Source organism: Sylvia atricapilla, unplaced genomic scaffold (genome assembly GCF_009819655.1).
Source record: "Sylvia atricapilla isolate bSylAtr1 unplaced genomic scaffold, bSylAtr1.pri scaffold_69_arrow_ctg1, whole genome shotgun sequence".
Lineage (NCBI taxonomy): Eukaryota > Metazoa > Chordata > Aves > Passeriformes > Sylviidae > Sylvia > Sylvia atricapilla.
Genome location: NW_027077156.1, coordinates 63,088 through 89,568, shown reverse-complemented (window position 1 = coordinate 89,568; position 26,481 = coordinate 63,088). Strand labels below are relative to the sequence as shown.

General features: G+C 56.8%; 2 protein-coding genes across 4 annotated transcripts in view; one reads left to right on the top strand and one right to left on the bottom strand.

The window, feature by feature from the left end:
• NFE2L1 (NFE2 like bZIP transcription factor 1) overlaps positions 1 to 23,959 on the bottom strand; it is a 54,679-nt gene extending 30,720 nt beyond the window's left edge. The window contains exons 1-7 of one of the 2 annotated variants that reach the window (XR_010746028.1): positions 23,896 to 23,959; positions 22,999 to 23,223; positions 21,672 to 22,165; positions 16,280 to 16,495; positions 15,815 to 15,904; positions 14,874 to 15,035; positions 12,998 to 14,733 (exon numbers count right to left, since the gene is read on the bottom strand). Coding sequence is in view for 1 of the 2 variants with exons in the window: in XM_066340360.1 (XP_066196457.1) it covers positions 13,405 to 14,733; positions 14,874 to 15,035; positions 15,815 to 15,904; positions 16,280 to 16,495; positions 21,672 to 22,163 (2,289 nt within the window). In the remaining variant the exon portion in view is untranslated. Of the gene's footprint in view, positions 1 to 12,214; positions 14,734 to 14,873; positions 15,036 to 15,814; positions 15,905 to 16,279; positions 16,496 to 21,671; positions 22,166 to 22,998; positions 23,224 to 23,895 lie in introns of those variants that run through there. The other variant, XM_066340360.1, reaches the window with a different exon arrangement.
• Positions 23 to 8,355, top strand: CBX1 (chromobox 1). 2 transcript variants are annotated; one of them, XM_066340367.1, is made up of 5 exons: positions 23 to 153; positions 3,226 to 3,395; positions 4,375 to 4,552; positions 5,292 to 5,386; positions 7,868 to 8,355. In XM_066340367.1, exons 2-5 carry the CDS (start codon positions 3,256 to 3,258, stop codon positions 8,010 to 8,012), a joined length of 558 nt encoding a protein of 185 aa, XP_066196464.1. In that variant the 5' UTR covers positions 23 to 153; positions 3,226 to 3,255; the 3' UTR covers positions 8,013 to 8,355. The 2 variants fall into 2 exon arrangements, with proteins under 2 accessions (XP_066196464.1, XP_066196463.1); XM_066340366.1 differs by having other exon boundaries at positions 29 to 153; positions 3,223 to 3,395.
• Positions 23,960 to 26,481: the final 2,522 nt, after the last annotated feature.

The following is a 26,481-nucleotide window of genomic DNA, read 5'->3' as shown; positions in this document are numbered from 1 at the left end:
GCGCGGGCGCGGCGCAGGCGCGGTGCGCGCGGCGGGCAGCGGCGCTGGCCGGGCTCTTTTGTTCAGGGCGGCGGACGGAGCGCGGCCAGGCCCCGGCCCCCCCCGAGCCCCGAGCGCCCCTTCCCTCGGACAGCGGCGGCGGGGCTGTGCGAGGTCAGCGGGGAACCGGCAACGGGCGCCCCGAGCGCGGCGGGGGACACTGGGGCCGTGAGGGGGGGATGGGGGATGGGGGGTCTCGGTGGGAGGGGGGGTAGAGGGGGGGGAGGGGCGGGGCGTTGGGGGAGGGGAGGGGGGAGGGGGAGGGGGGAAAGGGGGGGAGGGGAGGGGGAGGGGATGGAGGGGGGTGGGGAGATGGGGAGGGGTCAGGGATGGGGTTTGGGGGGCAGAGATTGGTCAGGGATGGGGTTTGGGGTCAGGGATGGGATTTTGGGGTCAGGGATGTGATTTGGGGTACAGGGATGGGATTTTGGGGTGCAGGGGTGGGATTTGGGGTCAGGGATGGGGTTTGGGGTACAGGGATGGGTCAGTGATGGGATTTTGGGGTGCAGAGATGGGATTTGGGGTGCAGGGTTGGAGTCAGGGATGGGATTTTGGGGTCAGGGATGGGGTTTGGGGTGCAGAGATTGGTCAGTGATGGGGTTTGGGGTGCAGGGATGGGGTCAGGGATGGGGTTTGGGGTCAGTGATGGGATTTTGGGGTCAGGGGTGGGGTTTGGGGTGCAGAGATTGGTCAGGGATGGGGTTTGGGGTGCAGGGATGGGGTCAGGGATGGGATTTGGGGTGTAGGGTTGGAGTCAGGGATGGAATTTTGGGGTCAGTGATGGGATTTTGGGATGCAGGGATGGGATTTGGGGTCAGTGATGGGATTTGGGGTACAGGGATGGGATTTTGGAGTGCAGAGATTTGTCAGTGATGTGATTTGGGGTCAGTGATGGGATTTTGGGGTCAGGGATGGAATTTTGGGCTCAGTGATGGATTTGGGTCAGGGATTTGGGGATCAGTGATGGAGTTTGGGGATTTCGGGTTTGGGGTGATGGGCTCGGTGCAGGGAGGATTTTGGGGAGCAGGGGGAGGGGGATCAGTGCGATGGAATGTCAGGAATGTTGGGACAGGGGCTCTGGGGCTGTGCCCCCCAAAAAGGAGCTGCAGGAGGCAAAAAGGGAATTTTGGGCTCCAGGAGTTTTGGGGTCCTGGAATTTTGGGATGGGGGAGATCCCATGGGGAGAGAAAGGAGCTGGGAAAACAGGAAACTGAGGGGTGGAAGTGATTTTTTGGGAAAGGGAAAAGGTGGAATTTGTGGGGGAGAAAAAGGGAATTTTAGGGGGCGAGGAGAAGGGATTTGGGGAGGAGAAAAAGTGGGATTTATGGGGAGAACCAGTTTGGGATTTGGGAGGGGAAAAGTGGGATTTGGGTAGGGAAAAAAAGGGGAATTCTGATGAAAAAGTGGGATTTTGAGAGAAAAAAGTGGGATTTTGGGGGGGGGAAAGTGGGATTTTTGAGGGAAAAAAGTGAGATTTTTGGGGGGAAAAGTGAGATTTTTTGGGGGGGACGGGGCTTTAACAACCCCTTGGGATGAGAGGAAAAGGATCTCCACGGAAAATCGGGAATCTGGGGAAGGAGCAGGATCGGGATCGAGGGAGGGACAAGCCACAACTTTTGGCGGGAAACAGGAAAAATCCCGGGAATTTGGGTTTGGAAAAAGGAATCGGGGGAATTCGGGGCGGAGCTGGGGCTGAGAAGGGAAGAGGAGCTGATTTTGGGAAGAATTCTGTTGGAATTTTGGGAGCTGGAAGAACCAAAACTCCGGGAATGGGAGCTGGGAAAAGGTTTTGGGAATATCTGTGGGATTTTTGTGTGTCTGGAGAAAGGGAAAGTCTTTTTCCAGGGGAAAAAAAAAAACCCCAAAAAAAGCGGATTTGGAGCTGGGAATGGCTCAGGGTTATCCCAGGAATTATCCCTCCCTCGGGGGAATTTTTGGGATGGGAAACCTCTGGAATGTGGATTGAGGATCCCAGGGATGGGGTTGGAAGCAGCTCCGTGTGTTCCTGTAAAACTGAGGGATGGCAGCGTGGAAAAATCAGGAATTTGGCGGGATAATCCCAGGGTTTGCTGTGCAAAAGGCTGGAAATGTGAGAGGGGGACAAATAAAAATAGGGATAAATCCCAAAATTCCGCTGGAAATGGAGAGGGGAGGGCTCAGGATGCTGGAATCCAGGGAATTGAGCTGCTCCAGCCTCTGGGAAAAGCCCAAAAAAAAACCTGGGAATTGTCTTGGAATGAGGTTTCCTCCATCCTTTGGGAATTCCTTGTGGGAATCTGGGAAAAATGGACCCAAAAATACCCCAAAATGAACCCAAAAATGCCCCAAATCCAGGGATTTCCTGGCTCAGAATCCAGAATATTCTCAGCTCCGAATCCCGAGTTTTCCTGGATGGATTTTCAGGGATTTTTGACTCCCTGAGCAGCTCTGGAAGCTGAGGAAAAACCCTGGGATAAAGAGCTGGGTAAATATCCCAGAGTTCCCAAAGGAATGTGACCTGGATTTCGTTGGGATTAACAACTGATGGAATTTCAGCTCCCAAGAAACTCCTGGAGTTCGCAGAAATTCCCAGTTTTTCCTGAGAATTTCCTGTCCAGGGGCAGGGAGAGAAAAAATGAGAAATTCCCAATTTTTTTCCCCTGAGGATTTTCCTATCCCAAGCAAGGCAGGGGAGAGGAAAATCCTGGATGGGAAAATCACTTTTTGGTTTTTTTGGTTTGTTTTGGGGTTTTTTTTGAAGAGGAGCTCAGGAAAAGGCTGGAAAAAATTGGGAAAAGCTGAAAAAAAGGGAAAGGGAAGGAAAGGGGAAAGGAAAGGAAAGGAAAGGGAAGGAAAGGGAAGGAAAGGAAAGGAAAGGAAAAAGGGGAAAGGGGAAAGGAGAAAAAAGAAAAAAGAAAAAAAGAAAAGAGAGGAAAAAAGAAAAAAGAAAAGAAAAGAAAGGAGAAAAGAAAAGAAAAAGAAAAGAAAAGAAAAGGAAAGGAAAAAAAATTAGAGCAGCTTTTAGGGGAAAAAAATAAAAACTAAATCCCAGGAAATGGCTGAAATTAAAAGAATCAGAGAAGCCAAAAACTGGAATTTTTTTGGTAAAACAACAGAGTACCTCCACTGGGATTACCCTGGGCTCTTCCTGGGAATACAATTCCCAGTCCCAACGGTTTTTATTCCCGTTTTTCCGCCCTGCAGCAGCCCGGGAAAGCGGAGAAGCTGGCCAGCACAATGGGAAAGAAGCAGAACAAGAAGAAGGTGGAGGAGGTGCTGGAGGAGGAGGAGGAGGAGTACGTGGTGGAGAAGGTGCTGGACCGGCGCGTGGTGAAAGGGAAAGTGGAATATCTGCTCAAGTGGAAAGGATTCTCCGAGTGAGTGATTCCAGAGGGATCCAGACGGGGATTTTGGGAGGTGGGAGGGGAAGGAGGGATCCCTGAGGGGGGTTTTGGGGTGGGGAGAGAGAGAAAAAATGGGGAAATCTCGGAGATCCCGAGGGAAATCGCAGAGATCTTGAGGGAAATCTGAATTATCCCGAGGAAAATCGCAGTGATCCCGTTGGAAAATCCCAGTGATCCTGAAGGAAAGCTCAGAGTTCCTGAGGAGTATCCCGAAGTTCCCAAGGAAAATCTCAGTGATCCCAAGGAAAATCTCAGAGTTCCTGAGGAATATCCCACTGTTTTCAAGGAAAATTCCAGTGATCCCACAGAAAATCCCAGTGATCCCAAAGAAAATCCCAGTGATCCCAAAGAAAGTCCCAGTGATCCTGAGGGTTTCCTGTCCCTGGGAGGGAGGGAGAGAAAATCCTGGAGAATCCCAATGATCCCAAAGGAAATCCCAGAGTTCCTAAGGAAAATTCCGGTGGTCACAAGGATTTCTTGTCCCCAAGCAGGGAGGGAGAGAAAAGCTGGATAAAACTGGGGAAAAGCTGGGAAGACCTGGGAAAAATTGGGAAAAGCTGGGAAAAATGTGAGAAAAATCTGCAAAAAGCTGAAAAAAAAAGCTGGGGAAAAAATGGAAAAAGCCGTGAAAAAAACTGGGAAAAATGTGAGAAAAACCTGGGAAAAGCTGGGAATAGCTGGAAAAAAACCTGGGAATAGCTGGAAAAAAACCTGGGAGGAGCTGGGGGAAAAATGGGGAAAGCTGGAAAAACCTGAGAAAATCTGGAAAAAGTTGGGAAAAGCTGGAAAAAAATGGGAAAATGTGGGAAAAAAAGCTGGAAAAAACTGGGAAAATCTGGAAAAAATGGGAAAAAACTGGGAAAAACTGCGGGAAATTGGGAAAAACTGGGGAAAACCAGTAAAACCCAGGAATATCTGGGTGAAAAAAGGTGGGCTTTGTGTTTGCTGGCAGCGAGGACAACACGTGGGAGCCCGAGGAGAACCTGGACTGCCCGGATCTGATCGCGGAATTCCTGCAATCCCAGAAAACCGCCCACGAGAGCGAGAAGTCCGAGGGCAGCAAGCGCAAGGCCGAGTCGGACACGGAGGACAAAGGGGAGGAGAGCAAACCAAAGAAAAAGAAGGAGGAGGTGAGGCTGGAATGGGATCCTGGAAGGGGAATTCCCAGTGGAATCCCTGGGAAATGGTGTTCCAAGGGTTTTTTTTTTCCGGAGGGGTGGGAGGTGATGGGTGGGTTTGGATTGGTAAGGCAGGGAGAGGAAAGAGGGGAGAGCCTGGGGTTCCCAGGGAAAGTCCTGGTTTTTCCAGGGAATTCCTATTCCAGGGGAAATCCTGGTGTCCCCAGGGAATTCCTGTCCTAGGGAAAATCCTGGGGTTCCCAGGGGAAATCTTGGTTTTCCCAGGGAATTCCCATCCCAGGGAAAGTCCTGGTGTTCCCAGGGAATTCCTGTTCTAGAGAAAATCCCAATGCTCCCAAGGATTTCCCATCCTCAGTTTGATCCCAGTCTGTTCCCTGCCCTATCCCAGTTTGGGTTCCCAGTCTGTTCCCAGTCTGTTCCCAGTGTTTTATCCCAGTTTGATCCCAGTCTTTTCCCAGTTTGGGTTCCCAGTCTGATCCCAGTGTTTTATCCCAGTCTGATCCCAGTCTGTTCCCAGTTCACCCAGTTCCTGGCTCCTGTCCCTGATCCTTCCCTTCTCCAGACCTCTCCTGGAGCCCTCAGCTCACCCCTGAAACCTCAGCCTGATCCTCCCCAGAGCCGGGAACGTCACTCCAGGAATTCCCAAACAAAATTTCCTTTCCATCCCTTCATTTTTTTATTTTTTATTTTAATTTTAATTTTTATTTTAATTTCTAATGCCCTCCCGCAGTCGGAGAAACCGCGAGGCTTCGCCCGGGGCTTCGAGCCGGAGCGGATCATCGGGGCCACGGACTCCAGCGGGGAGCTGATGTTCCTGATGAAGTGGTGAGGGTCTCGGGGGCCTGGGACCCCTGCCCACATTCCCAGGGAGGGCAGGGAGCCGCTGGAGCCTTCCCTCGGAGCCGCTGGATCGGGAATTGGGTGGGATCAGGAGTTGTGGGCGCTTCGGGGTCACGCCGAGGAGGGGCTGGAGCAGGGACAGGGAAGAGTTTGGAGCTCCTGGAGTGGGAATGTTGATCCTGGAGAAAAGAGGGATCAAAGGGGAATTCTGGATCTCCACAAGGGACAGGGAAGGTTTGGAGCTCCTGGAGTGGGAATGTTGATCCTGGAGAAAAGAGGGATCAGAGTGGGAATTCTGGATCTCCACAAGGGACAGGGAAGGGTTTGGAGCAGCTGAGGGAGTGGGAATGTTGATCCTGGAAAAGAGAGATCAGAGTGGGAATTCTGGATGTGGCCAGGAGGGGACATGGGGCTCTAATCCCAGGACAAAGAAGGTTTGGAGCTCCAGGAGCAGCTGAGGGAATGGGAATGTTGATCCTGGAGAAAAGAGGGATCAGAGAGGGAATTCTGGATCTCCACAAGGGACAGGGAAGGTTTGGAGCTCCAGGAGCGGCTGAGGGAGTGGGAATGTTGATCCTGGAGAAAAGAGGGATCAAAGGGGAATTCTGGATCTCCACAAAGGACAGGGAAGGGTTTGGAGCTCCTGGAGTGGGAATACTGATCCTGGAGAAAAGTGGGATCAAAGGGGAATTCTGGATCTCCACAAGGGACAGGGAAGGTTTGGAGCTCCTGGAGTGGGAATGTTGATCCTGGAAAAGAGAGATCAGAGTGGGAATTCTGGATGTGGCCAGGAGGGGACATGGGGCTCTAATCCCAGGACAAAGAAGGTTTGGAGCTCCATTAGCAGCTGAGGGAGTGGGAATGTTGATCCTGGAGAAAAGAGGGATCAGAGTGGGAATTCTGGATCTCCACAAGGGACAGGGAAGGGTTTGGAGCAGCTGAGGAGGTGGGAATGTTGATCCTGGAGAAAAGAGGGATCAGGAGGGACCTTCTGAGGTCCCTGCCAGGAGGGGACAGTCACAGTCCAGGCTTTGGGGTTCAGGGTCAGGGTTTTGGGGTTCAGGGGCAGGGTTAGGATTTTATGGTTGGGGTTTCCTGGGATATCTCAGGGGCTCCATTCCCCTTCTGGTCCCCAGTTTTCCCCATTGCTCCCATTCCCCCTCTCCCCTCCCACCGCAGGAAGGGCTGACAGGGCCGAGCTGGGTCCTGCCAAGGGACAGGGTCAAGGGTCAGGGGTCAGGGGTCAGGGCTTGGGGTTTAGGGTCAGGGGTCAGGATTAGGGACAGTGTTATGGGTCAGGGTCAGGGTTTAGGGTCAGGGTTAGTGTCAGTGTTATGGGTCAGGGTTTAGGGTTAGGGTCAGGGGTTGGGGTCAGGGTTCCCATTCTGCTCCCCCTTTCCCCTGACCCGTGTCCTGTCCCACAGGAAGAACTCGGATGAAGCTGACCTGGTGCCCGCCAAGGGTCAGGGGTCAGGGTCAGTGTTATGGGTTAGGGTCAGGGTTTAGGGTTAGGGTCAGGGGTCATGGTCAGGGTTTAGGGTTTTTCCCTATCCCTGACCCGTGTCCTGTCCCACAGGAAGAACTCGGACGAAGCCGACCTGGTGCCCGCCAAGGGTCAGGGGTCAGGGTTATGGTCAGTGTTAGGGGTCAGGGTCAGGGTTTAGGGTTAGGGTCAGGGGTCAGGGTCAGGGGTCAGGGTCAGGGTTTAGGGTTTTCCCCGTCCCTGACCCGTGTCCTGTCCCACAGGAAGAACTCGGATGAAGCCGACCTGGTGCCCGCCAAGGGTTGGGGTTTAGGGTCAGGGTTAGGGTCAGTGTTATGGGTTAGGGTCAGGGTTTAGGGTCAGGGTCAGGGTTTAAGGTCAGGGTCAGGGTTTAGGGTCAGGGTCAGGGTTTAGGATTTTCCCCCTCCCTGACCCGTGTCCTGTCCCACAGGAAGAACTCAGATGAAGCCGACCTGGTGCCCGCCAAGGGTCAGGGGTCAGGGTTATGGTCAGTGTTATGGTCAGTGTTATGGGTCAGGGTTAGGGCTCAGGGTCAGGGTTTAGGGTCAGGGGTCAGGGTCAGGGTTTAGGGTTTTCCCCCATTCCCTGACCCATGTCCTGTCCCACAGGAAGAACTCGGATGAAGCCGACCTGGTGCCCGCCAAGGGTCAGGGGTCAGTGTTATGGGTCAGGGTCAGTGTTATGGGTTAGGGTCAGGGTTTAAAGTCAGGGTCAAGGTTTAGGGTCAGGGGTCAGGGTCAGGGTTTAAGGTCAGGGTCAGGGGTTGGGGTCAGGGTCAGGGTTTAGGGTCAGGGTCAGGGTTTAGGGTCAGGGTCAGGGTTTAGGGTCAGGGTCAGGGTCAGGGTTTAGGGTCAGGGTCAGGGTTTAGGGTCAGGGTCAGGGTTTAAGGTCAGGGTCAGGGTTTAGGGTCAGGGTCAGGGTTTAGGGTTTTCCCCCTCCCTGACCCGTGTCCTGTCCCACAGGAAGAACTCGGACGAAGCCGACCTGGTGCCCGCCAAGGAGGCCAACATCAAGTGCCCGCAGGTGGTGATCTCCTTCTACGAGGAGCGGTTGACATGGCACTCGTACCCCTCAGAGGACGATGACAAGAAAGAGGACAAGAACTAAACCCTTCCGGGCCCCTCTCCGGGCGCCTCCTCGGGGAGGGGATTTCGTGGTTTTGGCCGTTGTTATTTTTTTGGGAAGACGATCAATCGGAACTTCGGTGGGGTGTTGAGCAAAGGAGGGGTTTGGAGGAAGAGTCCCCCCAGCCCGGGCTGTGAGTGTGAGTGTGAGTGTGAGCGTGAGCGTGAGCGTGCCCTGCAGCCGCTCCTCTGCTCCCAGATTCCAGCAGAATCCACGGAATCCCACATTCCGTCGGGAAAAGCGGGGTGAGGGGAGGATCAGGGGAGGGGTGGATCCAGGAACTTTGGGATCAGGTGGGAATTCGGGGAGGGGCCTCAGAGCAACTGGGGGGGAGAAAAAGCAAAGCCCCTCCCCTGAAGGACTCACCGGGCTGGGATTGGGATTGGGATTGGGATTGGATTGGGATTGGATTGGGATTGGATTGGGATGGGAATGGGGATGGGGATGGGGATGGGAATGCAGATGGATCCTGCCTCCCCTCCACAGCCCACCCCAAAAGCAGCCCCCAGCCCTCCCCAAAAGTGTTCACTCTGCATTTTTAAGGCGTAGACGTGTGTAGGTCTTTCCATTCGGATTTTTATTGGCCTTTTGTTCGTTTCCTTTTATTTTGTTGGTTTTTTTTTTTTTTTTAACTTTTTTTTTACCTCTTTCTTTTGCTGTTTCCTGGTGTTTATCCTTTGGGAAGGGAGGGATTTTTTTTGGGGGGGGAGCAATTTGGTCTCTTTTAATCAAAGAGGGAAATGACGTTCCCAGATCGTTCCCAGATTTTATTTTTCTTTTTTTTAAAAAAAAAAAAAAAGAAACTGAATTTAGTTGGGTTTTTTTTGTTTTGTTGGGTTTTTTTTTGTTTTTTTGTTTTTTTGTTTTTAAAAAAAAACTGAATTCAGCAAAGAAATTCTGGTGGATATAAAAAAAAAAAAAATTAAGGGAAAAAGGGAGAAGATCCCAAAAGTTGGGACAGAGACACTGAAACTGTGAATGTCCAAAATCTCCGGAGCTGATCCTCGAGTGATTTTTAGGGGGAATTTTTTGTTTTTTTGGGGGGGGGGTGGAAAAAGGGAGGGAATTTTTGGGGTGGGAGGGGATCAAAAAGGGGGGAAGACTTTGTGAAAATGCAACTTTGTGATTCTGTATCGTCCTGCAGCAGAACTGCCACTCCTGACACGTGCATTGTATGAGGGGGGATGGATTTTTTTACCCTTTTGTCGCCTTTTTAACCCGTTTTGGTTTTTTGTTCTAAGGTGCTATTTCTCCAAATCCGGGGCAGGGGGGGGGGAAAATCCTAAAAAAAAAAAAAAAAAAGATTTCCTGAATTTCTGACCACTCGTTCCTTTTCCCAACCTGGATTTTTCCTGCCCAGTCAGCAGGGAGGGAACGTGGGAGGGCCAAAAACAGCACAAGGAAAAAAAAAATAAATCCAATCAATTCCCAAATTTCCTCCCAAATCCAGGTTGGGAATTCTTTTCCCAAAACCTCTGGGGAGGTTGTTTTTTTTTTTTATTATTTTGATTTTTAAACTCGGATTTATTTCCCAAATCCTGAACTGTTGAAGTGACTCCAGGGGTGGGATCTCGACGTGAATTGTACAAACCTTTTTTATGAGCATGTGTTTTGGGTTCCTGTGCAAAAACTCCGTGTGCAAATGTAAAAGTTCGTGTTTGGATTTTAACTTCATACCGAGCTCTGTCCAGTTTTTATTTTGGATTTGTTGGTTTTTGTTGTTTTGTTTTTTTTTTTTTTCCTTTTGTTTTGATGATGATTTTTTTGTGGTTTTTTTTTTTTTTTTCCTTTTTGGTCTCAATAAAATTTTAGATTTATAATCCTGATTTTTAAATTCCTTTAAAAAAACAAAAAAAAAAAGAAAAAAAAAAAAGAAAGAAAATTTGAATTATTACTATTTTATTTTATTTTTTTTTTAACCTTTTCTTTACCTTGCTCCCTTTCCTCCAGCCGTGAGTGCCCAGGTAGAGCAGGACACGGAGGGAAGGTGAGCCCTGAGCCAGGTTAGAGCTTTGGAGAAGGTTCTGGAACAGGTTCTGGGGTTGTTTTGGCCTCCAGCCGCAGCAGAGGCTCAGGCTGAGCCCTGAGGTGGGTAAGTGACCTCGGCTTCCCTTCTCAGCCCCGTCCTGGGATTTGGGGGCTTTTGGGAGACTTTTGGGGACTTTGGGGCCTTTTGGGGCCTTTGGGGGGCTTTTGGGGGCCTTTCTGGGGTTTTGGGGGCTTTTGGGGCCTGGCAGAGCTCCGGGGCTGGGCAGGGACAGCGGGGTCAGCTCTGGAGGATTCCTGGAGGAGGAAGAGGAGGAGGAGGAGGATGGCGGCTCCTGGATGAAGATGGTGGTTTTTGGAAGAAGATGGTGGCTCCTGGAAGAGGAGGAGGAGGATGGTTCTTGGAGGAGGAAGAGGATGGATCATGGAGGAGGATGATGATGGTTCTTGGATGAGGATGGTGATTCCTGGAGAAGGAAGAGGATGGTTCCTGGAGGAAGAGGATGGATCATGGAGGAGGATGATGGCTCCAGGAGGAAGATGGTTCCTGAAGGAGGATGATGATGGTTCTTGGAGGAGGATGATGATGGTTCCTGAAGGAGGATGATGATGGTTCTTGGATGAGGATGGTGATTCCTGGAGGAGGATGATGATGGCTCCAGGAGGATGATGATGGCTCCAGGAGGAAGATGGTTCCAGGAGGAGGATGATGATGGCTCCAGGAGGAAGATGGTTCCTGGAGGAGGATGATGGTTCCTGGAGGAAGAAGATGATGGCTCCAAGAGCAAATGGCAGCTCCAGGAGGAAGAGGAGGGAAGGCTGAGCTTTCCTCAGGCTCCAGAGGCCCCGGGATCACCTGGAACTTCCCGATGGCTTTGGGCACAGGGAAGGAGCTGCGGGAGATCCCGGGGGGAGCAGCGGGTCCCTTCGGTGGATCCCTTCCGGAGCTGGGAATTCACCCAGGAATTCACCCAGGAATTCGCTTCTCCTTGGATTGGAGAGGGAAAAAAGGCAAAAAAGCCACAGCTGGTTGTTCCTACAGGGGAGTTTTTGCTTCTTCTTTTCTCCTTTTCCTTCTCATTTTCTTCTCCTTTTCCTCCTTTTCCTTCTCCTCCTCCATCCCCGGGGCTGGGACACCTCCCTCCCATCCATGCTGACTCTGGAGCTGCTGCACTGGGAGAAAATCCCCGAATTCCAGCCCAAATCCCAAATAAAACCCCCCGGAGCCGAGGCTGGTACAGTGAATAAGCCGTTTTTATTATTTTTTTTTAATTTTTTTTTTTTTTTTTTTTTTTTTTTTTTTTTTTTGTCCTGTGCTCACAACAATCTCTCTCTTCTCTCCCTGACAGGTCACAGATCATTCAAATCAAAAATAAGTTTTCTAAAAGAGAGGAAAAAAACACAAAAAAAATAACAACAAAAAAATAATAATTTAAAGCACACGCACAGGGCTCTCTCTCTCTCTCCATCCCAACCTCCCCACATCCCAACTTGTGCTTCATTCCTGGGAAACTGGAAGGGGCTCTCCTCCAGCCAATCCCAGCTCCAAGCATTCCCCAAAAAATCCCCACCAAACCTGGAAAAAACATTCCCACAAACCCACACACATCTTTGCCAGCGGCTCCTTCCCTGCTGCTTTTCCAGGTGGGCCCTGGAATCCTCCTCGGATCCCACGCACAGGACTGGCTCACAAAAAGCCATTCTTTTCTTTTATTTCCTTTTTTTTTTTTTTAACCTTTTTTATTTTAATTTTTTTTTAATTCTATATATATTTTAATTTTTTTTTCGTTTCTATTTTTTTTGTTTTTTTATTTTTTCTGGTTGCTGGTAAAGTCAGAACACTCCCAGCTGTGCTATATGGAAATCCAGCTCTAGGATGGTCTCCGAGGTGTGGAGACCTGACAGTGATCAAGGCACTACCCCCACCCCCCTCCTGAAAACATAAAAGAACGAAGGAAGTCAGACCAACACCTCTAGGGACAGAAGAGAATCCTATAATGTGATCACACGGTTACACGGAATCTTTATGGCAAAGAGAACATTGAGCAGCTTTTCAACGGGTTGGGCTTCTCCCTTTTTTTTTTTTTTTTTTTGTATTTTTTCCTTGGGTTTTTTTTGGGTTTTTTTTTTTGGTTTTGGGGTTGGGTTTTTTTGTAAATTTTTTTTGTAAATTTTTTTGTGGTTTTTTGTTGTTGTCGTTTAGGTTTGTTTTTACTCAACACAAGCACTTCTAGACCCTAAAATGGAGGGGATAAGGAAAAAATAAAAATAAAATCAAGGCTGGAACCCCCCCTTAAAAAAAAAACAAGAAACCCAAGCGTGGTTATGGGAGGGGACCCCGAGGTGGGGCTGGGGTCAGGGTTGGGGCTCCCCTTGTGCTGTTCCTGACCCCAAATCCCTCCCCAAGCATCTCCCAGGAGAAGCAGAACGCATCCTGCTGCTCCTCCAGCCCCTTCCCACCATCCCAAAGCTCTGTGTGGATCCCTCCTCGGCGTCCTTCTCTCCCAGGATGGGTTTTATTTTCCTTTTTTTGTTTTTCTCCCCTCCGGCTCTGAGCTCCCTCGGCCTGTGAAGGGTTTGTGGAAGTCACGTGTTGCCCTGCTCTGGGATCCAGGAAGGAGAAATCTGGAATATCTCACACACACACCGATGGCAAAAACGGGGTCGGGAGAAGAGGAGAAAATAAAGGAAGGAAAAAAAAAAGCAAAAAACAAAAGAACCAAAACGAGAAAAGGGAAAAAAATAAAAATAAAAACAACCAACTACCTGAAATCACAGAACTTTGGAAGTTCAGAAAAACGTCTCTCCTATCACTCGGTTTCAAGTCCGTTCTCTTAAACCTCTTTTTTTTCCTCTTGGGTTTTTTTCTGTGTGATTTTTTTTTTCATTGTTGTTTCTCTTATTTAAAGCCAGTTCCTAACAGTAGTTTTTGTTGGTTTGTTTTGTGTGTGGTTTTCTGTTTTAATCCACCTCGTGCCAACCTCCCCGGCAGCGCTGCCAGCTCGTCCCTGCTCTCCCAGCATCCCGGGGATGGATGGATGGCTCCGGAGGCAGCTGGGCTTGCTAAGGGCAGGGGGGCAAAAAGCTCTGGTTTTTTTTTGTGTGTGTGTCCCCCACCTCGAGACATTTTTGTGGTTTTTTGTTCATTTTTTGGGACGGCCACTCCCGCAGAGTCCCCGGCGCCTCGCGCCCTTTCCACAAGACACAATCAGCTAAGAAGGCATCAAAATTTTTCCCCCCTTCCTCAAGCGCTGCTTTGTTTTTTTTTTGTTTTTAATCTGGTTTTTGTTTTTTTTATCATCTTCCAGGCTCTGCCCTCATCCCAAAAACTTCTCCCTTCCAGCCTTGCCGTTCCCCCCTTTCTGTGGTTTTTTTTTTGTGTGTTTTTTCACTTCCTCCTGTCCTTCTGCTTGCGCTCCTGGCGCCGCGGCTGCGGCTCGGCGGGCGCCCGGGGGATGAGCAGCACGCTGCCGTCGCTGCCGTACTGCAGAGCGTAACGACTGGGCGAGTAGGGCCGGCCCTGCTCGTCCCTCAGCCGCCCGAACACCTCCTGGTACAGGCTCTGCACCTTCTGCTTCATCTGCCGGATGGACTTGAGGAACTCCACCTTCTCCCTGAGCAGTTTGGACTTGTCGCGCTGCAGCTCCTCCACGTCGCGCTCCAGGTTGAGGATGGTGTCCAGTTTCCTCTTGCGGCAGTTCTGGGCGGCCATCTTGTTCTTGCCGCGCCGGCGGATGTCGCGGATGAGGCTGAGCTGCGCCTCGCTCAGCTGGTACTTGGAGAGCAGCTCGTTGAACTCCTCCACGGGCAGGTTGATGATCTTGTCGTTGGTGAAGGGGATCTTCATGGCCCTGGCGCGGTGCTCGTCGCGGCTCAGCTGCTTGTCCAGCAGCTCCGAGGGTTTCTCCTTGCCGCTCTTCTTGGCGGCGCCGGGAGCTTTGGCCTCCTCGGGGTCCAGGGCGCCCGGGGCCATGTTGTAGGTGTGGTTGTGGCCAACGTGCTCCAGGTAAGGCAGGTAATGGAGCTGCGCCGGGTCCTGGTAGCTCATGCGGCAGAATTTGCTGTACTCTGGCTGGTAGCCAACGGCCCCTTCGGCCTCCTCAAAGTCCACGTTCTCCGAGTCCGAGCTGTAGCCCACGGCGCCTTCCTCGGAAAACGAGGAGGAGGAGGAGGACGAAGAGGAAGAGGACGAGGAGGACGAGGCTTCGGAGCTGCTCAGGGACGCGGGGCTGTGGCCGGAATCCAGGGAAAGACCCGAGTCGGAATCGAACTCCTCTTCCAGCTGCGAGGCCTGCACGGGGTTGAAGCCCTCCTCGATGGCCAAGTCCATCAGGCTGATCTCGTCCAGCATGGCCTCGTCCAGGAGCCCTCCCAGGGGGTCGGGCAGCTCGGGCCCGGCCGTCTCGTTGCCCGTGCTGTTCATCTGCGGCGGGAAGAAGATCCCGCTCAGGTTGGTGGAGCCGAAGGTGCTGTTGAGGCCCGTGGAGTTGTCGGGTGCCAGCTGCAGCAGGGCCGAGCCGCCCGCCATGGACGAGGGGCTCTCCATGTCCGGGCTGAAGAGGGAGAAGTCCTGGGAGCAGCTGCCCAGCGAGGCCTGATGCAGGCTGACGTTCTGGTTGATGGGCGTGCCGGGCGCCAGGCTGTAGTTGGAGGCCAGCAGATCCCCGCCGGGGCCGCCGTAGAGGCTCTCGGCGCCGGTGCCGTTCACCTCCATGGCCTGCAAGAGACGTGGGCACGGGAGTTCTGCTGCCAGAGCCCGGGGACAGAGCTCTGAGATGGCACGGTGTCACCGCGGCGTCACCTCGGTGTCACCGCACCTGGAGGGACAGAACCCTCCCCGCCCCTCCCGGAGCTCACCTGCATCTCCATGATGGACATCAGGTCCTGCCACTGCTGCTCCAGGTCGAAGGGGGACTCTGTCTCGGCCAGCAGAGGGGACAGCAGGCTGGGGGAGCCGCCCGGGGCACGGCTCTGCCCGGGCACGGCCTCGCTCAGGGCGGAGACATCCGCGGCTGGGAACTGAGCACGGCACCCCGTCAGGGCTGGGGACACGCGGGGACCCTCGGGGTGGACATTTGGGGACACCGAGGATGATCAGGAGCACTTGGGGATGATCAGGAACGCTCGGGAACACACAGGGATGCACAGGGATGGACACTCAGGGATTCTCTGGAATGCTTGGGGACGTTCAGGGATTCTCGGGAACGCTCAGGAACACACAGGGATGCACAGGGATGTTCAGGGATTCTCAGCGACACTTGGGGACACTCAGGGATTCTCAAGGATGCACAGGGATGATCAGGGATGCTTGGGGATGCTCAGGAACACTCAGGGATTGACACTCGGGGATGCACAGGGACGTTCAGGAACGCTCAGGAACACACAGGGATGTTCAGGAACACACAGGAACACTCCAGGGATGCACAGGGATGCTCAGGAACACACAGGGACGTTCAGGGATTCTCAGGGATGTTCAGGGATGTTCAGGGATGCTCGGGGATTGACACTCAGGGATGCACAGGGACATTCAGGAATGCTCAGGAACACACAGGGATGCTCAGGGACGTTCAGGGATTCTCGGGGATGCAGCCACCCTCCCAGCCCAACGCCCTTCCCGCCCACTTCACCACCAACTAACAGGGAGCAAAGCTTTAATTAATCACAGCCCCCTCCCGGCCCCGGGTGGTTTCTCAGGATGCCTCCTGGAGCAGCCAGACCCAATCTGCTGCTGCGGGAGGCCCCGAAACGCCAGGGAACGAGGCGGGGAGAGCCTCGGGGCGCTGCTGCTGCTGGCTCACCTCGTTATTGTCCCCGAAAGGGAAGGTGGCCTCCAGCAGCCTAAGGCACTCCTCCAGGGACAGCGCAGTCTGATCCTCCGCACCGGGCACCTGCGGGGAGAGCAGACAGGGGATGGGAGCCGCGGCTTTGGGAGGTGCTGCCGAGGAGGAATCGGCTCCCTTCCGGCAGGGCTGGAGCCACAGCGCATCCGAAAAAGAGCCAGAGCCCCACCCAGTGCTCCTGTGCTGGCTCCATCCTCCTGCTCCGGGCTCCGGGAAAGCGCCAACGCCGCCGCTCCCGGCCCAGCCTGCTGTCCCTGCTGTCCCTGCTGTCCCCTCAGGCCGGGGGGACTCTGCGGCTGGCCCTGCCCAAATCCTGCTGCCCACCTGGGCAAACCCTGCTGCTGCTGCTGCTGCTGGCAGAGCCCCCGCAGAGGCGCGGGCACAGCCCGAGGGCCCCCAGCCCGGCCGGCCCAGGGGTGTTACCTGCGCTGGGAAACTCTCCCCGGTCTCTCCATCAACTAGCGGGATTCTATCCAAGACCTCATTCCCTGCACTCCTCCAGCTGTCCCCGCGCTCCCTCCCATCGCTCAGCTCTTTGTCCACTTCGCTCTCTTTCTGACGGTGGCTGTAGTCAAAAATCTCTCGCCCAGCGCCGAGATCAATATCCTGTCTCCACAGGATGTCAATCAAATCGATGTCCTGCAAGACAGACCACATTTCCTTCAGCCCCCACCCCGCAAAGGCCCTGCCGGAGGAGGGGGAGTCCCCACCCAGCGGCCCCTCCCCGGGGACCCCCCGCCCGGCCCGCAGCCCACCCTCCGGGCGCCCCCGGTCCTCCGCCCGTGCCGGGGCTCCGGAGCCCCGCGGAGCGGCCGGGAGCGGCTCTGCGGGCTCCGCATGACCGCCGCTGCCCTGCCCGCCGCCCATGGCCGCCCGCCCGCCGCCGGGGGAGGCGGCGGGGGCCGCCCGGGCCCGCGTCTCGGCGGTGGCTGCGCCGTGCCCGCCTTGCATCAGCCCGTGGTGCCATCCCGGCCATTTGCATAAGGGGTGGGGTGGCAGGAAAATCCCCGCATTCCCACCCACCTGATGCAACTTGAGCCGCCGCCGCCGCCGCCGCTCCGCCGGGCCCCTGCCCGCTGCCCGCCGGCACCGGGCTGCCCGCAGCACCCCCCCGGGCACCTCCCGCAGCCCGCCGCTCCTCGGGGCGGCCCCGGTACCTTTCTCATGTCCCCAGCTGCCGCCCGGGCCGCGGCGCACGCCGATCATGGTCCCCGGGGGAGGAAGAGGAGGAGGAGGCGGCGGCGGGGCGGGCTGGCCGGGGCGCGGCGCCGCGCACGCATCGCCGGCCGGGGCGGCGGCGGCGGCGGCGGCGGCGGCGGCGGGGGGGAGCCGCTCTCCGCTCCGCCCCACCGGCCACAGGTGCCCGCGCGGCCCCGCTGCGGCGGCAGCAGCCGCCCCCGCCCCCGGTGCGGCGGATGCTGCTGTGGCTGCGGCGGCGGCCCCCGGGCGGGCGGCGGGACCGGGAGGGGCTCGGGAGGGACCGGGAGGGGCTCGGGAGGGACCGGGAGGGGCTCACCGGGGCCGCCCCCCCCCAATCCCTCCCCCCGCCGTTCCCGGCTGCGGCGGCCGCCAAGCCCCGCCCCCTCCTCCGGACCACGCCCCCTCCCCGCCGGGATGCGGCGTTCCCGGGCCACGCCCCCTCCGCCCATAGCCCCGCCCCGCCCCGGGCGGTGGCCGCCACCAATCGGCGCCAAGGGGGGCCGCCGCCCCGACCAATCAGCGCGGGCGGAGGCAGCGCGCTCGGCCAATCAGCGGCCGCCCGGCGCCCACCGGGCCGCGCCCCCGCCCTGGCGCAGCGGGGCCGCCCCGCCCCCCCCGGCCCCGCCCGCGCCGCACCGGGAACGGGGAACGGGGAATGGGGAACGGGGGGCGGGGACACCGGGACCCCCGGGCCGGGCACGGGCACTGCGCGGGGTCACCTTGGCCCCGGCCCCCGGGAGCCCCCTGCCCTCCGCCCCGCGGGCTCCCGGCCCCGGGCACGCCCCGGCTCCGGTAACCGCGGCCAAGTGTAAGGAGATCCCCGCACCGGGACGGGCGGGGGGGTGACAGCGCTGAGCCCCCGCAGCTCATCACATGCCCCACGTATTTTTATCCTCGTGTTGTGGAAACGGCCCCGGGCACGGAGCCTCCGCCGCCCTCCCCACCCCCAATGCTGCAGAGGGAAGCGCTGGGATTTAATCCCAGCTTTGTCTTTAGCCCCGGCTCAAAACCGGCTTTTTTTTTTTTCTTTCTTTTTTTTTCTTTTTTTTTTTTTTTTATCCCACGGATAAAAAAAAAAAAAAAAAAAAAAAAAAAAAGAAGTGGATTTCATAATTCCCCTGAACATCCCCTCCTCCCCCTCCCCGCGCCCCGCCCGCTCTCCGGGTGCTGCAACGCCCACAAAAAAAAATAAAGAAAAAATTAAAAAAAAAAAAAAAACCCGCACAGCATTCCCAGAGCGAGTTCCAGCTTCCTAAAATTATTTATATCGCTCCGTATTCCCCCGGCAAGGTCGCGCCTGGGCCGCGCACAACCCACCGCGAGTCGCAATGTGCCAAGAAAAGTCATGGAAAAATTTCCATCCCGGCCCCTGGAGCCATCCGCAGGCTCCATCCCCGCCCGGAGCGGCCGGAGAGCCCCGAGGGGAGGTTTGAGCCTGCTCCGCCTTTCTCAAGGAGTCAGGGTGGGAAAAAATACCGCCTTAAAAATAAAATAAATTAAAATAAAATAGAATAAAAGCATTGAAATGTGGGAGCGGAGAGTTGGGGGAGGAGGAGGAGGAGGGCACCGGGATGGGCTGAGGGAGTGACGTGGGAAGCAGACGGGATTTCCTGGAGCGACAGCGGCCTCGGGCTGGGGGAAGCGGGGAAATCAGAGCCCCAGAGGCAGAGGGGATGCGGGCAGCGCCGGGAGCGCTGTGGAAATGAGAGCGCTGAGGACGGCCAGGGATGGGGCAGGGCCGGGAGAGGAGCGGCCGCAATGTCCCCACCCAGCCCGGGTCCACGGCCAGCGCGTCCAGGCCCGGCCTCTTTTCCCCAAAATCCCCAAAATCCGAGCCCCGTTTTCCTGCACCTGGAGGTCTCCATAAAACAGCAGCTCCCAGCCTCTTTTCCCCAAAATCCCCCAAAATCTGAACCCGATTTCGCTGCCCGTGGAGGTCTCTATAAAACAGCAGCTCCCAGCCTCTTTTCCCCTAAATTCCCCCAAAATCTGAGCCCGGTTTCCTTGCCCCTGGAGGTCTCCATAAAACAGCAGCTCCCAGCTCTTCTCCTCCCGAATTTCACCAAAATCTGAGCCCGGTTTCCCTGCCCCTGGAGGTCTCTATAAAACAGCAGCTCCCGGCCTCTTTTCCCCAAAATCCCCAAAATCCCAGCCCCGTTTTCCTGCCCCTGGAGGTCTCTATAAAACAGCAGCTCCCGGCCTCTTTTCCCCTAATTTCCCCCAAATCCCAGCCCGGTTTCCCTGCCCGTGGAGGTCTCTGGGACACGGCAGCTCCCGGCTCTTCTCCTCCCGAATTTCCCCCAAACCGGAGCTCAGTTTCCCTGCCTGTGGATGTCTCTATAAAACAGCAGCTCCCGGCCTCTTTTCCCCCAAATCCGAGCCCGGTTTCCGTGCCCCGGGAAAGCTCCTGGGAGGCAGGAATCCCAAACCCGAGAAGGGCACAGGAGGCTGCCAGGAGTGACCTTGCACAAGGCAAGGATCCCCCCGAGGCCGGGAATCTCCGGGGAGCAGCACGAGGTGGGGACATTCGGCCCCGTGTCCCTCTGGCACCTCCCAAGGTCGCCGCTGCCAACCCCGAGCGGGATTTTCCCTCTGGAAATCCCTGGAAAAGCCGCAGGGGAAAGCGGGAATGAATTCCCAGGGCCACCTCCAGGGGTGTCTTTGCGGTGCTTCCCACAGCTCCAGCCACATCCCGGGCACATCCCGCGGTGCCCAGGGCCAGGCAGGGCTTTGGGGATGGCAGAGCCACGCTGGGAGCACCTGAGGGCATGGAGCAGCACTGACAGCCCCATTCCACCGCCCTGCCAGGACCTGAGGGGACAGAACCATCACTGACACCTTCTCTCCACAGCCCTGCAAGGACCTGAGGGGATACAACCACCTCTGACAGCCCCATTCCACCGCCCTGAAAGGACCTGAGGGGACAGAACCACCACTGACAGCCCCATTCCACAGCCCTGGATGGACCTGAGAGGACAGAACCATCACTGACAGCCCCATTTCACCGCCCTGCAAGGACCTGAGGGGACAGAACCACTGCTGACACCTTCTCTCCACAACCCTGCCAGGACCTGAGGGGACAGAACCACCACTGACAGCCCCATTCCACAGCCCTGGATGGACCTGAGAGGACAGAACCATCACTGACAGCCCCATTCCACAGCCCTGCAAGGACCTGAGGGGATAGAACCATCACTGACACCTTCTCTCCACAGCCCTGCAAGGACCTGAGGGGACAGAACCATCACTGACAGCCCCATTCCACAGCCCTGCAAGGACCTGAGGGGACAGAACCACTGCTGACACCTTCTCTCCACAACCCTGCCAGGACCTGAGGGGACAGAACCACCACTGACAGCCCCATTCCAGAGCCCTGCAAGGACCTGAGGACACAAATCACCACTGACACCTTCTGTCCACAGCCCTGACAGGACCCAAGGCCATGGAACCACCACTGACAGCCCTGCTCCTTTTCCCTGCAAGGACCCAAGGCCGTGGATCAGCCCCAAGGCCCCACAGAGGCCGGGCTGTGCCATGACAAAGGCCCTGCCAAAAACCACAGCAGCAGCTCCCAGGGCCTGGGATTCCATCCCGGCCTTCCCTGGGATCTCATCCCGGCCTTCCCTGGGATTTAATCCTGGCATTCCCTGGGATTTAATCCTGGCATTCCCTGGGATTTCGTCCCGACATTCCCTGGGATTTAATCCTGGCATTCCCAAAGGTCGGGGCTCAAACCAAACCCCTCCTGAGTCCAGCTCTGCCCAGACACTGGGGAGGAGAACAGAGAGAGGGGTGGGATCCTGGGGAAAACAGAGAGGGATGGGATCCTGGGGAGGAAAACTGATCATGGACAGGATTCTGGGGAAAAAAATCAAGAGAGGAGCAGGCTCCTGGGAAGAAAAACTGAGCATGGACAGGCTCCTGAGAAGGAAAACCAAGAGATGGACATGCTCTTGGGAAGGAAAACCGGGCATGGACAGACCCTTGGGAAGGAAAACCGAGCATGGACAGACCCTTGGGAAGGAAAACTGGGCATGGACAGACCCTTGGGAAGGAAAACCACACAGGGACAGGCTCCTGGGAAGGAAAAATAAAAGAGGGACAGGTTCCTAAGAAGGAAAACTGAGCAGGGCCAGGCTCCTGGGAAGGAAAAATAAAAGAGGGACAGGTTCCTGGGAAGGAAAACCGAGCAGAGACAGGCTCCTGGCCGGGCTCCAGCCCAACCACCTGCTCCACACCTGGGCCGGGGCAGTTTCCCAAGGCTGCTGTTTGTGTCCCAGCCGGGCTGGGGCTTTCCCAATCCCCAGAGTCACGAGGGGCCCCTCGGCTCCTTCCCCTCCTTTCACTGCTCCTCAGGAGGCAGAAGGGAGCACGCAGAAAGGGAAAAGCAGCCGGGAAGGAGCACTGAAACCGAGCTGTGATTCAGGATTGCGACATTCCCCCGAGCCCCACACACCACACGGAATATCCAAAGTTCTCCTGGCTGGGAAACCAACAACCCCTCCCTTAAAACAAGCCCGAAATATATATCTACAAAAATGAAAACAATAAAAAAATAATAAAAAAATAATAAAAAAATAATAAAAAAATAATAATAAAAAAAAATCCTTCCTACCTCTTTGGTGAGATCTCCACTTCCAGGTGCCGCCACAGCTCCTAAATCCTCCAGCTCTTCCCCGAAGCCCTGCTCAGCTCCGCTCTCCCTCACTCCTCCGTCACCTCCGCCGCCGTCCTGCAGGCCACCGCTGCCACCGGGCTGTCCCCCTGACACGGAGCCCTCGGGGTCCCTGTGCACCAACCAGGCACTGACCTCGGGGCTGGGCACCTGGAACCTGTCCAGAGCCCTCACCTGGCTGAGCAGGCGGCGGGCGGTGAAGTAATAGTCCAGCTCCACGCTCTTGGGGTGGATGCCATAACCGTCCAAGGTGTTGCGCAGGTTGTGGAACTGGGTCTGGGTGTAGGCAGAGCTCTGGCCCAGGATGATCTCCCTCAGGGGAGGCAGCTGAGAGCTCAGGTAGGTGTCCACGTCCACGCGCACGCCGATGAGGCTCAGCAGGATGGTGAACTGGATCAGGCCTTCCGTGAAGTATTTCTTCAGAGAGAGCATTTCTAGGCAGGGAAAGGAGGGGGAAAAAAAAATAAAAATAGGGTGGGGAATGAAAGGTTGAAGGTGGGAATTGGCAGTGAGGAGTTGGGGATTTATATTGAGGATTTGGGGTGGGAATTCACAGTGAGGATTGAGGGGTGGGAATTTATACTGAGGATTTGGGGTGGGAAAAGCAGGATTGAGGGTGGGAATTCACAGTGAGGATTGAGGGGTGAGAATCTACAGTGAGGAATGAGGGTGGGAAAAGAAGGATTGAGGGTGGGAATTCACAGTGAGGAGTTGGGAATTCACACCGAGGATTGAGAATTGGGAATTCACACCAAGGATTCAGGATTCAGAATCCCCACTGAGGATTGAGGGTTTGAGGATTCAGGCTTGGGAATCCACACCAAGGATTCAGGGTTTGGAATCCACACCAAGGATTGAGGAATTGGGAATCCACACCGAGGATTCAGGATCCAGAACCCACACTGAGGATTCAGGGTTTGAGGACTGAGGAATTGGGAATCCACACCGAGGAGATGGCAGAGGGTGAAGCCTCCACACAACAGGTTGGGTGGGTTTGCCTCTCTGCTCTGCCCCACTTTCCACCAGACCCGTCTGTGCCGCTCAGGGCAGGGCGACAAACTCGGGATAAAAGTTTCAAGAAAGCTCAAAAGCTTTTCGGCTCAACAAGGCTCGGTTTGCCTCTGGGAAATCAGGAGATGGGTGCGCGGAGAAGTGGAGGAAAACCCAAGTTTAGAGCCGGGAGCTCTCCCCGGCAGCTCCACCCTCGCCTTCCCTTTTGTTTTTATCCCGCGGACCACGCGGAGAGGCGGAATTCCATGTGACTTACTGTCCCAAAACTCCACATGCAGCGGCTCCCTCCGTCCCCCCGCAGCTGCCCACGCTCGGGACGGGCTCCGCTCCTTCCAGCAGCTTCTCCTTCCCTGCTCCGGCTCCTCTCCTTCCCCTCTCTTCTGCTCCCGACGCTTTTTGAAGGAGCCTTTTATGAGTCAAAGGTCCCGAGCATGGGAAGGTCCAAAGACTCCTCCGCTCCCGGCTGCGATTTCATCAGCAGCTGAAATGTAACCAGAGAGCAAACACGGTAACACACCGGGCACCACCCTGCCCGCGCAGCGCCGTCCCCCCGCAAAAAACCCCCGCGTGAACCTGGCTGGAGCCGCCGATTTTCCTTCGGCGACAACACGGCCGGCGATTTCCCTGCCCGAGCTATTCTTAGGTTGGTGCGTCAACTTCCCGCTGGCTGAAGGAACGGGGCCGGCGGTGCTCGCTTAGCGCCGTTCGCACCGGGGCTTTGCCATCAAACACAGCGGGAGCGTTCCCGGGCCCGCCCCGCTCCCCCCGCCCCCAGCGCGCCGGGGCGGCTCCCGCCGGCCGGGATCGCGACTGGCGGCTCCCGGGGGAGGTTTTGGGGTGCCCGGTTTTGGGGTGCCCGGTTTTGGGGTGCCCGGTGGGAGCCACGTGCGCGTCCCCGCGCCCCTTTTTCCCGGGGTTCTTTAAGACCCCACGTGACCTCGCCCCCCGCCGCCGCCACCCCGCGCGCGGCCACGTGACCCCGCCCCACCCTCGCGCGCGCTCCCGCGGCCTCGCCGCCGTCGTCCCTCAGCGCCGCCCGCCCCGCCCCGCCCCGCGCACGCCGCCGCGACCTCCGCACGCCGACCTCCTCCTCACCACCACCACCGCCACCACCACCCAGCGCCCGCCGCCACGGATCCGCCCCCGCCGGTACCCGCCGGGCTCCGCCGCCGCCGCTCCGGCCCCGCCGCCGCCGCCGCCGCTCCCCGCCCCGGCCCGACCGCCCCCCCCGCCCGCCTCGCGCCGCGCCACCGCCAATCACCGCCCGGCGAAGGGAGGCGGGAGCGAGGCGCGGACCAATGAAAAGCGGGCGGCGGAGAGGTGCGCCCGCCTCCCCAGCGCCGCGTTGATTGGCAGAGAAACTGACCAATAGGCATGCGAGTAGGCGCGGGTGGCCCGGGCGCTCGGCGCGGCTGAGCCAATAGGAAATGAGAAGCGGGGAAGCGCGGCCGGCTCCGCTGTGCGCTTCATTGACAGCACGGCCGCCCAATGGCGCGCAAAGCCTTCCTTGAGTGACAGGGACGCGAACCAATGAAGCGACGCGCAGCGTCCGCGCGCTTGAACGGCAGCTGCGCCCACCAATCGCGGCAGAGCGGCGGCTCCGCCCCTTCGCTCCGCAGCGGTTGCCAAGGCGACGGGCGCCCCGGGCCCTGAGCGGGGTGAGGCCGCCATGGCGGGGCCGCCGCCGCCCCCGGTGCCCCCGCAGCCCCGGCGGGCTCTGAGGCCGTTCCCCGGTGCCCCCGCAGCCCCGGCGGGCTCTGAGGCCGTTCCCCGGTGCCCCCGCAGCCCCGGCGGGGCTCTGAGACCGTTCCCCGGTGGCTCCTCAGCCTTGTCTCCCGCTGGAGCAGCGCGGGGCCGCCCAGAGCCGCACAGGCCTTGGGGATGGCGATGCTGCTGAACGCCGCGGGGCCTCTGGGGACACTCGGGGACACTCGGGAGGGAGATTTGGGGGCGCTGCCCACGCTGGGGGGATGATTTGGGGGTGCGATGACCCCCGAGGGGACACGGGGACAGCGCCAGGCTCGGCCAGGGGCGATGTTCGGTGACTTTTGGGGCGCTCGGAGGCCGAGGGACAGGCGGTGGCTCTTCCCGAGCAGCTCGGCTGCCCGAGGAGCTGCTCCGGGCCGGGATCTGCAGGGAAAGGGGTGGGAAAGCGGAGCTGGCATCAGGCCCTGTCCTTCCCTTTGCCTTGCCAGGGTCATCAACCCGCGATCCACCCTGAAACCCCGTAACCTCGTTAAACAACCGCGGAGCAGGGTTCAAACCTGTCGCAGGTCGTTCACCCGCTTCCCACATCGATCCAGACAGGATCCCTGCCCCTTCACCCCTCCACATGGATACAGACAGGATCCCTGCCTGTTCTCCCCTTCCCACATCGATCCAGACAGGATTCCTGCCCCTTCACCCCTTCCCACAAAGATCCCTGTGGGATTCCTGCCCCTTCACCCCTTCCCATGTGGATCTACACAGGATTCCTGCCCATCCCTGCTCCATGTGGGATTCCTGCCCATTCTCCCCTTCCTGCAGGATTCCTGTGCGATTCCTGCCTCTTCACCTGTTCCCACAAGAATCTCTGCAGGATTCCTGCCCACCCCTGCTCCCTGTGTGATTCCTGTCCCTTCACCTCTTCCCACAAAGGTCCCTGTGGATCCTGTTCCCACAGGATCTGTGGCCTGTTCTCTTCCCACAAGGATCCCTGCAGGATTCCTGCCCATCTCTGCTCCATGTGGGATTCCTGTCCCTTCACCCCTCCACATGGATCCACACAGGATTCCTGCCCATTCTCCCCTTTCCACATGGATCCAGACAGGATTCCTGTCCCTTCACCTCTTCCCACAAGGATCCCTGCTCCTCTCTGCTCCACACAGGATTCCTGCCTGTATCCATGTGGGATTCCTGTCCCTTCTCCCCTTCCCACAAAGATCCCTGTGCGATTCCTGCCCGTTCTCCCCTTCCCACATGGATCCAGACAGGATTCCTGCCCCTTCACCTCACCCACAGGCTCCCTGTGCCATTCCTGCCCAGCCCAAACCCAGCAGCTGGGGCAGCACCACCCCGATCCTGCCATTCCTGCCCGTCCCAGACACGTCTCCCCTGGCCCAGAAACCCGCCGGCACAAACAGGATGCCACAGGGGATGCTTCATCCCAGGGGAAAAAAAAAATAACGTGGAAAAATCGGCGTGGGATCTCATTCCTGGCAGCAGGCTGAGCTTGGCCCAGGGTTTTCCAAGGGGGGTTTTGTGCCCCACAAAATCCTGGAGAGATCCAGGGATGAGTCCAGGGAGACAAGAGAAGGTGTTTGGGAGGCTGGAAGGGCCCAGATTTTGGGGGTATTTTCCACCCTAAACCCTCCCTGGACTGGATTTTTGGGATGACATCTCCAGGGATGAGCCCGAGGGACACCGGGGGAGGATTTTTGGGAGGCTGGAAGTGCCCAGATCTCGGGGATTTTTTGAGTCCCAGTTTTGCTCGGCTCCAGCTGCTGCCTCTCCCTAATCTGCTGCTGGAAATCAGCCCAGGGAACACCCTCCGGAGCCGGGCTGTGCCCGGGAACTGCCCAGCACAGAGCAACCCTCCGAGTGCAGAGACTGGGACATTCGGGGCTCTTTGTCACCCTAAAACCAGCCAGGTGTGAGACTCAAGGGGTGTTTTCCACCCTAAAGCCACCCAGGTTGGAGATTTGGGGCTGGTTTTCACCCTAAAGCTGCTCTAAATTGGAGATTTGGGGTTGTTTTCCAC